The 13,900-nt window shown below is 50.0% G+C and overlaps 3 protein-coding genes across 3 annotated transcripts; all 3 read right to left on the bottom strand.

Moving 5' to 3' along the window:
- Nucleotides 1-310: 310 nt before the first annotated feature.
- On the bottom strand, nucleotides 311-2,353 carry MSS4 (1-phosphatidylinositol-4-phosphate 5-kinase; the record flags this gene model as incomplete). The annotated part of the gene is made up of 1 exon (XM_018882645.1): nucleotides 311-2,353. The coding sequence occupies one exon, from the start codon at nucleotides 2,351-2,353 to the stop codon at nucleotides 311-313; it is 2,043 nt and encodes a 680-aa protein (XP_018734322.1).
- A 2,921-nt stretch (nucleotides 2,354-5,274) lies between these two features.
- NPY1 (NAD(+) diphosphatase) lies at nucleotides 5,275-6,663 on the bottom strand (the record flags this gene model as incomplete). The annotated part of the gene is made up of 1 exon (XM_018882634.1): nucleotides 5,275-6,663. The coding sequence occupies one exon, from the start codon at nucleotides 6,661-6,663 to the stop codon at nucleotides 5,275-5,277; it is 1,389 nt and encodes a 462-aa protein (XP_018734321.1).
- Nucleotides 6,664-7,385: 722 nt separating this feature from the next.
- HRR25 (serine/threonine protein kinase HRR25) lies at nucleotides 7,386-8,423 on the bottom strand (the record flags this gene model as incomplete). The annotated part of the gene is made up of 1 exon (XM_018882623.1): nucleotides 7,386-8,423. One exon carries the CDS (start codon nucleotides 8,421-8,423, stop codon nucleotides 7,386-7,388), a length of 1,038 nt encoding a protein of 345 aa, XP_018734320.1.
- Nucleotides 8,424-13,900: the final 5,477 nt, after the last annotated feature.

Below are 13,900 nucleotides of genomic sequence, written 5' to 3'. Positions count from 1 at the left end.
GTGAGCCAATGAATGACAGCAGATATCAGCCGGGACTCGGGATGCCGCCGACTGAAGACCGCTAATCCGAAGGGAAATCGAAATGATAACCGATCCAATAGTACCAAAGGTGAGACCGTGACAAGGGAGAGTCTGAAGACCACTTTGAAACTCTGTTCGTCAACTATCATACAACAAGACAGTTTGACCATGAATTAATAGTCTTAGCTAGTATTGGTCCCTCGAGGAAAAGGGAGCAACAGACAAGGCAATAAAAAAGCCTTGAATCATGCTAGACCGACCAGATAACCGCACATCATGAAAGAAGAACTTAACAATGAGTAGACACTGACCTGCCGGGTCCAGGGATCACGGCAGATTGAACAAAATTGAGGAATCTCGTTCCATACTTCTCAGGGTGAACAACGTCGATAGCAGAGGCTCCCAGGAATAGTGATTTGGAAAGGTTCTCTGCTCTCTTGCGCCAACCAAATGGGCAAAGGGTATCAATCATACCAATAACAGGGCGTTGCTCACAAGTACCAGTGTCCGTCTGAAGTCCTACCAACAATGAATAATCCATGATGTTGTGTCGCATCAACAAATCGACATCCTTTGAAACTTGAACCATTAACTTGTCTCGGTCCTCTTGAGTCATGGAGATAGCTTCATTCTTATCAATCCAGTCAAGGTCCTTGAACACTACACGACCACGATTGTCTTTTCTAGGCCCGGCATGTCGGCCATGGCTTGATCCCTTAAGGTCGTAAATCAATTCAGTCTCCTTCTGAAGCAAATTCTTCATAACCACAAAGTGTGTTTTCTTTCCATCGGCAAGAAGAGTGTAGTTTCCTAGATAGAAAGGGAGCTGAGTACTAGGGTGGGCCTTGATATGATTGTAGTAATCGCCCAAAAAGTCGACATTAGAAATGACTTTATGCTCTTTACGTTTGATGGTCTTAATAATGTACTTGCCATCAGGGGTAAACAAAAAATCTGATCCAGATTTACCGGGAGATTTAGTCTTGGTCAAATCAGAATGCAAAACAAACGAGTTTAAAAACTCTTGATAGTCAATTCCACAAAGAGTGCGGATGTAATGATAAACAATAGGCGAGTAGGCCTTAATAAAGGCACCTCCATCAAGTCTGTATGTCTTGTTCGCCTTGGTGAGGGATTCCTGGCTACAAGGGGGAGGATTAGCATAGGTAGCTGTTTGAACACCATTGAACATAAGAGTGGATCTCGAAATAGGGGCCCCTATTCCTGTAAAAGAAGCCATCTTAGCCTTGACTCTTGTCAAAAACAATGATGTTTTAGATTTGTCAAATCCCTCAACTGGAATGACCAAATCGTCAGAGGTAGTTTGAGCAATGGGCTCAGATGATGGAGCCAGTGGAGCTGTCTTGAGAAGCTCGGACTCTGGGTCAGCTTGAAGGCTACCAGAAACAATTGATTGTGGCAATCCCTTGGATAGGTTTACTACATCAGCATCAAGGCTGTCAATTGAACAGCTGCCCTCAGTGGTAGGGGCATCAGCAATAGCACAAGGGGTCTGATCATCCACCTTGGCAGAAGTGGTTTCGGCAACACTCAAGGAATGATTCGAGTCCTCAGGTCCAGCCAAAGTGCTGCTAGAGGTCTTCAAATGGGACTCAACCAATGTTACATCGCAATGGGAGTCAATGGAAGGGGAAGCCTCATCAATCTCAATAGGGCAATCAGGTAATGCCCAAGAGGCAGCAAGCGAAGTCCAGGCAGCCTCAGTGTTCACCTCGGACCAGGCATTTTGAATCTGGTGGCAGATAAAGGCAGCCTCGTTTCCAGACTCAAAAGACCACTTAGAACACTTGTCATCATCCTGATCAATGGGAGCAGAGCAAGTGTTATTCAACTCTTCACAGGTAGTGTGTTCACCAACAATGTCAATGGCCTTGGTGTGTTTCCAAGAAGTGGGCTCATAGAGGGTCTCATTTGATTCAACTGAGACACTAGAGTCAAGAGGGGAAGGAAAATCAAAGGGTCTCGCAGAACGACGACGGTCCTGTTGTTCACAGACATCAACTTTGGCCACAGAGTTAAGACGTTGGATGTCACTCAAGACAGGACGACGGGGGACCTTGTGGACAGGGCCCTGAGTCAAAGGAGCAGTAACAACTTGCTTAATACCTAAGGTGTTAGCAGGACGTTGAGACAAAAGAGCAGCAGACACTTCGTAGTACTTACCTTCACTAGATGGACAATAATTGGGTCCATAGGTGACCTTGTGGACAGAGCCCTGAGTCAAAGGAGCAGCAACGACCTGCTTAATACCTAACTTGTTAGCAGGTGTAAAGACACAATAGCAGCCACCACTTCGAATACTTACCTTCATTAGAGGAAAGATGATTACGTCCACACCCCTTAGGACAATGGGGGGCATTTTGGGCAGAGCCCTTAGTCAAAGGAGCAGCGACGACTTGCTTAATATCTAACTTGTTAGCAGGCGTTGAGACAGAGCACGAAACACTTCATGATACTTACCTTTATTAGAGGGACGGTAATTAGATTCATACCCCTTAGGATGATAGGGGACCTTCTGGGTAGAGCCCTGAACCAAAGGAATAGTAACAACTAACTTGTTAGCAGGCGTTGAGACAAAAGAGCAGCAAACACTTCATGTTACTTACTTTTATTAGAGGAACGATAATGACGTTCATACCAAGTAGGGTCAGTATTCTTGACAAAGAAAAAAATTTTGCCCATTTTATCAATTAAAACGGATCACAGTACGATAGTAGTTGAAAAAAGTGTTGAAAGCGCTGGTTAAAATTCTCAGAACAAAACTTGAGTGCTAGAAGAGCTGTCGGTTTATTCTGATGAAAGAAAAAGAGAAAAAGAGAGCCAGAACAGAGGATTTTGCTGCGTATATATAGACAAAACTACTTTGCTTATGGGGTTGTCTGCCTTGACCACTGCCTTGACCACATAATCTGAGTTCACGGCCCCGACCTACCTGCAGCCTGCAGTCTGCACGAACCACAACATAATTAATAGCTAGCTGCAACCCCTGCTAAAGTGAATACTGGACCGCTAGAGCACACGCAATGTTCCGCATAAACATTATCTGAATTCCGCCGAAAGCATAATTGAGATTGTGTTTTTATTTAAACCTGAATATCCTATTTTTTGAAATACTATAACGGTAATTGAGTCCGACCCCGATCGTTCAACTTTACTCTGTACGGCAATGCCAGGGGTAATCCCATCACCGCCAAGCTCACCGAGCTCATTATGCACGATAAGCACCGGGGTAATGCATGCACGCTCGAGGAATATGGGGGTGGTCAGGGATGCCTCCGGCGGCTGGAGCTTTGCCCCAGACCCCATAGCTTGCTTCACTGGTTATGCGGGGCTCCGCCCACTCCGAAGGTGTCGGGCAGATTATGCCAGTGGGGGAACAAGGAACAAGGCGGTCTATGCTGCATCCGACAGTTGGAGTCACCAAAGCCCCCATAACTCGCTTCACTCATTATGCCGGAGTTCATCCACAATCCAAAAATTACCGCAAATTATGCAATGGGGAGCAAACGAGCAAGAGTTTTGGGCTGCATCCGGCCGCTAGAGCTCTGCCCCAGGCCCATAACTCGCATCGTAGGTTATGCTGGGATTCGGCCACAGTCCGAAATGGCTCTCAAATTATGCCACTGGGGAGCAAGGTAATAAAAGGGCTCAGCAAATTACTTTGCTCGTTATGCTAAGGTCGGCGACAAACTGAAGGAACCAGCAAATTATGCCAGTGGAGCTATGAGTGCACGAGGGTCTGGTCTGCCTCCGGCGGCTGGGGCTCTGCCCCAGACCCCGTAGCTCGCTTCGCTCGTTATCTGGGATTCGGCCACAGTCCGAATTGGTAGGAATTCAGCGGAAAATAAGCTGGGTGCCAGACGCCTGGAACAAAAAATGCACGTACTACGATCAGGACCATTGCTCAATGCTAATCTGAGCACAGCGATCCATTTGATTTTAGAGAAGTTATTCTTCCGCGAATGAAAACCCAGGGGCGAATTGGGGTTTTCGTTAATTTATTTATTATCTCATTGGCCTTAGACCCGCGACGCAATAACATAGCCTGTACACATTCTACATCAGTCAATTGACGGTGAATGTATGCATGCCAATCTTCAAGCTTCCTAATGATATTAAATTGAAGACTCACATCTCAGAGGCGCTATGAACCAATCTAGGATTAGGAAGTAATTAGTCTCGTAGGTTGTATACAATAAAAACATAGCGTATAATATACAACCTAACTGTCTCTTATATGAAATGAAAAGTTGGTTAACAAACCATTAAGGGAATGTGTAGCAAAGTTAGAGGCCAGTCTGATTCCGATGTTCTGTTATTTTTCAAAGATCTTCACCATTAAGATCAGTCAGCTGTGTCGTTGGCCCCTTAGATGAACGAGCCACGACCGGAGTCTGATAAGTAGTTACACGTTGAATATAACCGCTAGGGTGCTTTCCCTGCATAAAGATTTCTCTTTTAATGGCGTGAACTTCCACTCTGTATTAAAAGAAAGATATAGATTAGTTAGAGCAGAATGTGTTAGCATGGTCGACTCTCCTGTGGAGGGAACTTCAGCTGGTGTTGATACTACCTAGGATGGCATCACAGGCTAAAAAGAGATGTTGAATTACTTTCAATAAAGATGAATTCATAACCATGAATCTGAGGGAGCCATGCTTTAACTCTAGCAGTCTCTGACAGAATACTTGAGTTAACGAATGCTACTCTCCCTAAGGACAAAAGATGCAGTTGATGCCATTGAACCGATTCAAGCCTTCTGGTTTTCAGTTGAGAAATTATATATCTTGTGGGTACTTTTAACTGTATTTCTGAAGCTAAATTTGGAAGCTGGCAGCCTCTTGGGATTGTGAGTGAGATAATGATTTTGCGCTCTTGATTTCTTTCGCCTGCGAGCAGTAGTAGAGCTAAAGCAGTCATTTCATACTGCGACAGTATTGTTTCGTTGGTATCTTTTTAAGGCAGGTTAAACTAATATTCAAGTTCGCTGCTCTTGAATTATACTGATGGAAATCTCGAATGGACGACGCGGATTACGAGGACGAGTTTGAAATGGAATTGCCACCATGAGGGTAATTCACGAACGGTTGATAAACCGCGACCCGCAACCGCTAACGGGCAGGGCCCCCCACGCCCGACTCGAGCGAAGCGAGAGGAGCAGCGGGGTCTGGGGCGGAGCCCCAGCCGCCGGAGGCAGCACCGTCAAAAAGATCAAAACTAAGTCTATGTTAGTTATATCTTGGACAGAGACGACGAGGTGGACACGACAGCGTCGATGAGTATGTTGGCAATGGCCTCGGGACCAGGTACATTGAGAGGGTAGTCGTTAGTGGCGCCAAAACGGTAGCCGGGCTGTTTAGACCGGTGAACGGCCTTACGGACCTCGTCGAAAGTGAACCATTGAGCGTCGAGTAGTTCAGGGTCGTGGCCCAAATGGATTTTAGACGCTTCAGGGGTGTCGTCAGCGACCTCGGCAATACATCCCACCATGATATTAGCAGGATAGGGCCATGGTTGGGTCGAATGGACATGAACTCGGCCTACAGTAACGCCCGATTCTTCATACACTTCCCGACGAACACAGTCTTCAATAGACTCGGCAGGCTCAAGAAAACCGGCTAAACATGAATAGAATCCCTTAGGAAATCGTCTTCCGCATCCCAGCAAAATACGGTCGTTCGATCGGTTGACTACAGCAACAATAATCGAGGTATCAGTACGAGGAAACGACAGGTTAGTCACTACACCACGAGTCTCGCAAAACGGCAGCTCGACTCCGTCGTCATGACTCGGACATACAAGTTTAGTACCGCCATTGACACTCATATTACGACTGCCACACCCGCCACAGAACTTGTTGCGGTTGTTCCAATCGATATACATTCTTGCTTGAGCATATAAAGCATATGATTCGGTCGATAACCGAGGCCCAAACCGTAAATTGCGATGCTCAGCTTTCTCATAATCGATCTCCTCCGACCTCTCAGCACCAGTAGTTGATACACTGGATGTATATTTCGATTCCAGAAGTTGTTCAACCGAGCTTTTCAGACCCGAGTCGGTGACTCTCTCTGGAGTGACATCGACTGCAAAGTACGCCTGGCCCCGGAAATGTTTATAATTAACATGAGTAGCTTCAGGAGCCGATTCGTCGATTCCCAAGAACACCGTGGCCACACGGCCAATACCAATAGCGTCTCGTTTGGACGACCAAGCCTTGATCTGGTCTTTCTCAGGTTTCGAAAACGGGTCGCCAACGATATTTTTCACGTCCTCATAACCCAAGTACGCGAGCTCCGATTTGATCTGATGACCCGAGCCCGCTGAAACAATCTGCTCGGGTCTGAGCTTGCGGGTCGATACGTCTAAATCGCGCAGCGTCAGGAACCGAGTCCCCTTGTGTTTAAGAGCCCTGTCAAGAAACTCGTAGTCGTCCCGAGCAAAACTGATCCGATTCAACGGGTTGCCCGAATAGAAATTCTTGGTCTCCGGACCGTACACTCTTGAAACCGGGCCCAATGGGATCCCACCAGCACCGGCACCAGCACCGGTAGCAGCTATATCAACCGAACTCGACGCAACCATACTATACACTCTACGCAGTCTGGCAGCTGTCAGCATTCACACCTCTCTCACAGTCTCACTCTACTCAGTGCTCGCTATTTATCTGCACCCTACAGCTGACCCGCGCTACCCCGGCCCGTATTACAAATAAATGTGGGGGCCGCGTCGGCGACCGGGGTGTGCCTCCGGCGGCTGGGGCTCCGCCCCAGACCCTGGTTGCTCCTGCTTCGCAGGAGATTACCTGGGTCCACTGGGCACGGGGCGTGGCGGGGGTGCTCCTGAAGACCGGCCCCCGAGCAACGACTCGAGCGAAGCGAGAGGAGCAACCCGGGTCTGGGGCGGAGCCCCAGCCGCCGGAGGCACACCCCGGTCCCGGACACGGACTCGGCTGATATATATATTATAATAGTGAAGACAAGAGCGATAAAAGTAGTAATAGTAGTAGAAGTAGTAGTAGTAGCTGTCGGTGATATAACGGCAAAGTATGCTAGCATTTGTGTTTTGTGTTTTATGTGTGTTTCTGAGTTAATCTTGTTTTAGTCGGGTTCGATCATAGAAGAAGAAGAAAAGGCGACCGCGGCGGTGCGGGCGTGTGGTTACTGTTTTGTCAATAGTCGATTGTCAGTGCTCTCGCTTCGTGGGTTTATTGCGGCTGCTCGTCGCATGCTGTTTATTTCGAGCAGTCCGCGTGAATGGTCGATGTTATTGTCGTGACTGAGGGGTTAAAGGTGATTTGAGGTGATTTGGGGTTGATTGAGGTTGTTTGGCGAGGCCAGAGTCTACAACCAGGCCTGGTTGCCGAGCTGGAGAGCGTCAATCAGCGGGTCACTGTCCTGGCGTTTGGCTTGTGGATGTGCCTGGCCACCCTGTTCTTGAGGTGACCCGGATTTGTTGTATCGGGCCATGCTGTCGTCGTAACCCCGGTAGTATCCTCCGGTGGCCTCATTGTGGAGATTCGACGACGACGGGTGGCTCACGTGTCCTTGTCCGTTACCGGCCAGAACCTGTTGCTGACGTTGCAATTGAGCTTGGGCTTGAAGTTGCGCTTGAGCCTGTGCCATTTGTGCTTGAGCTTGAGCTTGAACCTGTGCTTGAGCTGCTTGAGCTTGAGCTTGAGCCTGTGCCTGTGCACTTGAAGACTGGTTCACAGCTTGCCCGGATTGACTCGGTCCACCTAACAACTTTGGTTGCGAACTGGATGGCAAGGCAGCTGCATTGCCATTGTTGGTAACAGAAGCACCTCCAGTAGCACCAGCACCTGCTCCGCCAGTGCCTCCATTGTTATTTTTGGCATTACTGCCATTAGCACCGTTGTTTTCCGCCTGTTTCTGCTGGTGATGCTTATAAATAGTCCAGTCAAACACATAATCATACTGGTACCCTTGACGATTAAACAGTTCTCTGACAACTCGGTGAAGATACAGATAATCGGGTTTATCGTCGAAAGTCAGCGATCGCGCGTAATTGAGGATTATAGTAAATTCGCAGGGTAATCCTCTTGTCAAAGCCTCGGTCGATGTGGTCATTTTCTTTTCCATGATGCGATCGTATTTCTCCTTCTTTGTCTGTGCTTTGAGTCCTTGCCACGGCAAAGAACCGCGACAAAAGTAAATCAGAACATAGGCCAGACTCTCCAAATCGTCTCTCCGGCTCTGTTCGACACCCAAATGGGTGTTGATACTGGCATATCGTGCAGTACCAGTCAAGTTCTTGTTCTCTCGGTACGGAATATGCATATACGTTCTAGGGTCTCTAAACTTCTTAGCGAGCCCGAAATCAATGACATTGACCTGGTTTCCCCGCCGGCCAATGCCCATTAGAAAGTTATCGGGCTTGATATCACGGTGAATAAACGATTTGGCGTGAATAAACTCGAGCCGCGACAGCAACTGGTCTGCCAGCAGCAACACCGTCTTATAACTGAACTTACGGTTACAGAAATTGAACAAATCCTCGAGCGACGGACCCAACAGGTCCATCACCAATGCATGATAATGGCTCTCAGTGCCATACCATCTGACAAACGGGATTCCAATGCCGCCAGCCAGCGATTTATACACCCGAGCCTCGTAATCCAGCTGCGGGTGTCGAGCCCTCACGCTCTCCAACTTAATGGCCACCTCTTCTCCGGACAAAATATTCGTTCCTGCTGCTGTTAGTACCTGTACTGACGACTTGGGGAGGGGGGTGTGCCTCCGGCGGCTGGGGCTCCGCCCCAGACCCTGGTTGCTCCTGCTTCGCAGGAGTTGACACGGGATCCCCACGCAACGACTCGAGCGAAGCGAGAGGAGCAGCCAGGGTCTGGGGCGGAGCCCCAGCCGCCGGAGGCACGAGGGCCCCGGAGAAAGTGCACTTACCGAGGTAGATGTCGCCGAACGAACCGGACCCGATTTTGCGGCCGATGCGGTATTTCTTGCCCACTCGGAGATCAAGGGTCATGGTGGGTGATTGGTGTTGTGGTGAAGTGGTGGTGGGTTGTTGTTATTCTTGTTGTGGCGGTGTTGGTTATGCGGTGCCGGGTGTTTTTGTTGTTGTGGTTGGTTGTATGCTATGGGCCGTGGTCGACAATGCTGCTCGTGTCACGCCGTTTCGGTCTGTATCTCGCTGCTACGACCCGTGTGATGGGGCTGCTGCCTGTGTAGGGTACTGTAGTGTGCCGGTGTTGACACAGCAAGATAGTGATATAGTGGTGATATAGTGGTGCTGCCAGATGGTCAGATGCACTCAGATGAGCCAGATGCGAGCCGTGGTGCGGTTCTCTTGTGAATATCCAGAGAAAAACTGGCAGCAAGAGCTGGACTCAGAGAAGATGTGCTGCTACAGCTGTTATTAGCTGCTATTATGCCAAACTGTGGAGTCAAACCCAAATACCAAGGAGATCCAGAATACAAAGGAAGCAAGAGATTGAGTAGCAACAAGATACCAGATACTGAAATACCAGATAACAAGAGAGATACAGTGATACTAAGATAGAGTAATTGCAATAGTATCAAGCAGTATCAAGCAGTGTCTAGGGTATCAGAGCCAGAGTCAATGATGAAAGCGACTAATGCAATAAAAAGCAGCAGCTGCTGGTGAAGTGGCCAGTAGAGAGATGCAATGCCGAGCTGATGCTAAAAATGTATTCGACGAATCGACGATAATTGACGATAAACCGATGTCTAACCGATGTTAAACCGACGATAGACCGACGACAGATCTATGATAAATCAACCGAGAATCGATACTGGATCGATATCAACTAATAGTCAACCTACTGTAAACCTGCTATAAACCTGTTAGAAAACCTACTCTAAACCTGCTAGCGGACCTGCTGCTAAGTAGTAATACGAGTCGGCAAAATCGAATACAGCGAATCTAACCAGTTCACGACTGACTGGCACTAGTGTGAACGAGAGAATTACGGGGGATAATAGCGATTCGAAGGATTGATTCTAGACCGATTTCCCGCTAGTAATCACCTCAAGAACAGAAAGTCTCAGGTTGAGAAAGAAATACTCACAGACCAAGGACCAGTGGTTGTTAACTCTAAAGATCCACTGACTGGTTTGTCCGACGAAGACGACAACGACAACGAGAAAATAAGGACGCCGAAGACGTTGAAGAAAAGCCACAAAAAATAAAATAAATTACTGACACCCGAGTAAAACAACGAGCTCTTTTTTTTATTAATTCAATGACTCAGGACAACTGATAATTTTTAATTTTTTTGTTGTAGTCCGGAGAGAGGGGGTAGAAAAAAAAACCTGTTCAGACGCTGGCTGCTGAGACGGTTGGTTGCACTCTATCCAGGTTGCGGTGATGTGTGCGTGGACGGTTTGTACGATGGGTCAGTTGAGGGTGAGTAGGAAAAAATGTGGAAAGAAAGGGAAAGTGCCAGAGAGAATCTGCAGCCTCCTTCCCCCCTCGCCCGACCCCCGTCCCGTTCTCTCGGGTGAGCCTCCAACCAAGCCCAAGCCCGCTGCCGGCCTTGCCCATGCACCTGGGCTGGGGGACAGCCTCCGGCGGCTGGGGCAACTTGGCTCGGGGAAGAGCTCGGGGAGGGGAGTGTGCCTCCGGCGGCTGGGGCTCCGCCCCAGACCCTGGTTGCTCCTGCTTCGCAGGAGTTGACACGGGATCAGGACAACTCGACCGACGGAACGACTCGAACGGAGCTAGAGGAGCAAGTCGGGTCTGGGGCGGAGGTTCCGCCGCCGGAGGCAGCGTGGCAACCCCCCGTTGTTGTTTTGGGCTTGGACCCGGCCGCCGTTCGGCAGGGAGACCGGCTGCTGCGTGGGCTTGAATTTCGAGACTGCCGGCTGCAGTTGGGAGTTTACCCACCGGCAAACAGCGGCAGGGGACGATAACGGCCTGCCTCACGCACTGCCACCACCACCACCACCCGATCCCCTGTTATCACCCAATTTCAGGGGTCGTCCCTCCGATTAGCCCCTAACTCCGCGGCACTTTCAGACCCGGGGAGGGGTGTGCCTCCGGCGGCTGGGGCTCCGCCCCAGACCCTGGTTGCTCCTCTCGCTGCGCTCGAGTCGTTCCGTCGGGCAGTCGGTAGTCTTCCGAGGTGATCAGGACCCACCCAGGTCGAGTGGTTACTCGGTCAGTCCCCTGTCCTCTCCTGCGAAGCAGGAGCTACCAGGGTCTGGGGCGGAGCCCCAGCCGCCGGAGGCAGACCCCGTCCCCAAGTTACTACTCGGACCAGTCCCCAGTCCCCAGTCAACTCCTGCGAAGCAGGAGCTACCAGGGTCTGGGGCGGAGCCCCAGCCGCCGGAGGCAGACCCGGACCTCCAGTGAGACTCGGAGCCAAGGTGGCCGGGAGGGGAAGAGTGAGGAGCAAAGTGTTTATTAGGGATTAGACATTAGCTATTAGGGAAGAGAGAAAGAAGAAAAGATTAGATAGTTAGATTATTGGGTTTAGAGAGATAAAAAACAAGAAAAAACAGCAGAAGGAAGAGCAGAATTACAGCTCACAATTCCTCGTAACCAAAAAACAAAACGTCATTAGAAATAATAGCAGCGGGCCTCTTGTGTGACTAATATTAAAAAGAGGGAGGGGGAGCAGCTTATTTGTTAACCGACTTGACGAGCTTCTTAAGGTTGGTGGTGATCTTCTTGTACCAGGATTGCTTCTTAATGCTGTCGGGAAGAGCGCCGTCGGCAGCAGTAAGAGCCTTGTTAGCGGCGTCGGCAGCCTTTTCAGCAGTGGTCTTGGGAGCACCCTCAGCAGCAGCGGCACCTTCAGAAGTTGCAGCAGCCTCAGAAGTAGAGGCTTCACCCTCGACCTTCTTAACTTCGGCCTCGGCAGCAGGAGCTTCACCTTCAACCTTGTTGATTTCCGACTCAACGGCAGGAGCTTCGGCCTCGACCTTCTTGACTTCGGTCTCAATGGCAGCGGGAGTCTCAGTGACGGGAGCAGTGGCGGTTTCGGCAGACATGTTTCTGTTTTATAGTTAGTAACCACGTTATTTTTGTTGTTCGGCTGTGGGATCTGACCCAGGTTGTACCAGGTAACACCAGATTCCTGCGCTTGGGGCGAGGGGGGGCCGATGCCTCCGGCGGCTGGGGCTCCGCCCCAGACCCCGCTGCTCCTCTCGCTTCGCTCGAGTCGGTGCGTGGGGTGAAGGTTGTGGCCGGAAAAACAGTGTGCCAACGAGGCAGGTGGGGTGATGGTCAATGAGGCAGTAGCAGCGGCAGTAGCAGCAGCAGCAGCGGCGGCAGCAGTCAGCAGAATTCAGTTACTCATGCACTCTTTTCAGAATTAAGCATAGAGTATGACACCACCACAGACAGACGCTGACAAAAAACACAGTAATCAGAAGAGCATGACAGGTATCGACAAAAACAAACCCAGCTGCCACAAAACAATTGCGTTATTATTATTTTTTTGGTCGTGATAAACAAAGGCGGCTGGGTTGGGCATATCCGAATCCCGACATCCATGCCACCGCTTTGTTCTCCTAGCGCGTTATAGCTGTTGCTGCTTCTGCTGCTCTTATCAGCTCTCATGCTAAACTAAGCTCCGCGGTGTTGCCCTGCGTGCCGCATTGCTATCTCTGGTTTATGCTCTCGTTTACACCATCACATGACCCTCCGTCATCCAACCACTATCTCACCACCTCACAATCGCAACACCTTCAACCTACCAAACCCGTTACCTCACCCCAGTCTCAGTCCCACGCTCACTCTCTCCGTCGTAAAACTGTTTTCCAACTGTTCACCCGAGTTCAATTCGATATCAGCATTGACACGCCTCAAACAGCAGCCACGCGATACCGCACCAAAAACAAACAACAACAGCGAACAAGCGAAAAGAGTCGGCCAATCCGGAGATAAGAGGACGTCACTGCCTTCACACCATCATCAACAAACAAGAAACACTTACAAAATTGAAATAATAAAGAGATAATGTTCGAATAGAAAAACAGAACAGAAGAGAAAGAAAAAGAATCAGCATCAAGTGACCAGGAATAGGCTGCTTTATATAATTGTCGCTTAGGATGTGTCATGAGCCAAGTCATTTCCACCAGAATCCAAAAAAATAAAATAAAATAAAAAAAAATTAAGAAAAACAATCACACATCGCTCGTTAGTCGCGCAAAAAGCAACACCACAATCGTCAACTGCACATATCACCGGCGATCACAAAAGCAAAGTGACGGGCACACCCAGGGTATGGGCTGCACGTCTCTTGATCGCCGGATGCCATTTCCCAAACCAGCTCCTACTACCACCTGACTCTCCTGGAGGGGGGGGTCTGCCTCCGGCGGCTGGGGCTCCGCCCCAGACCCTGGTTGCTCCTCTCGCTTCGCTCGAGTCGAGCGTGGTGGGGCCCGTGCCCGTGGGAGGGGGGGTAACTCTTGCGAAGCAGGAGCAACCCGGGTCTGGGGCGGAGCCCCAGCCGCCGGAGGCAGTGTGGCCCGGCCCCGACGGCAGCGATGCTGCTGCTGCTGCGATAGAGTTTCAGGTGCTATAGCGAGCAATCGCGATCCAGAATGTGCCAGATCTCGCGAGGTCGTCCAGAATGTGCAAGTGCAACTGTGGCCGCTAGCGGCCAACGGTCTGGCCCCTGTTGGTCGCTTCAATCCAAGCCCATCAGCCCTCCCCCTGTTGCTCGCGAAGCGAGCACAACGGGGTCTGGGGCAGCGCCCCAGCCGCCAGAGGCACACCCCCACCCCCCAAGCCTCTCCCCCCTTTCAAGCCCATGTTCTATAGATAGACACCGCAGCCGGCCCCAAACCGCTTACATAACTCGGCTGCACAGGAGTCTGCATGCGAGATGGTCCTCCTGCAGGAGACCCAG

This window comes from Sugiyamaella lignohabitans, chromosome A, assembly GCF_001640025.1.
Source record: "Sugiyamaella lignohabitans strain CBS 10342 chromosome A, complete sequence".
NCBI classification, from domain to species: Eukaryota; Fungi; Ascomycota; class Dipodascomycetes; order Dipodascales; family Trichomonascaceae; genus Sugiyamaella; species Sugiyamaella lignohabitans.
Note: the sequence above shows the minus strand (reverse complement) of the source record. Positions and strands in the feature narration are given on the sequence as shown.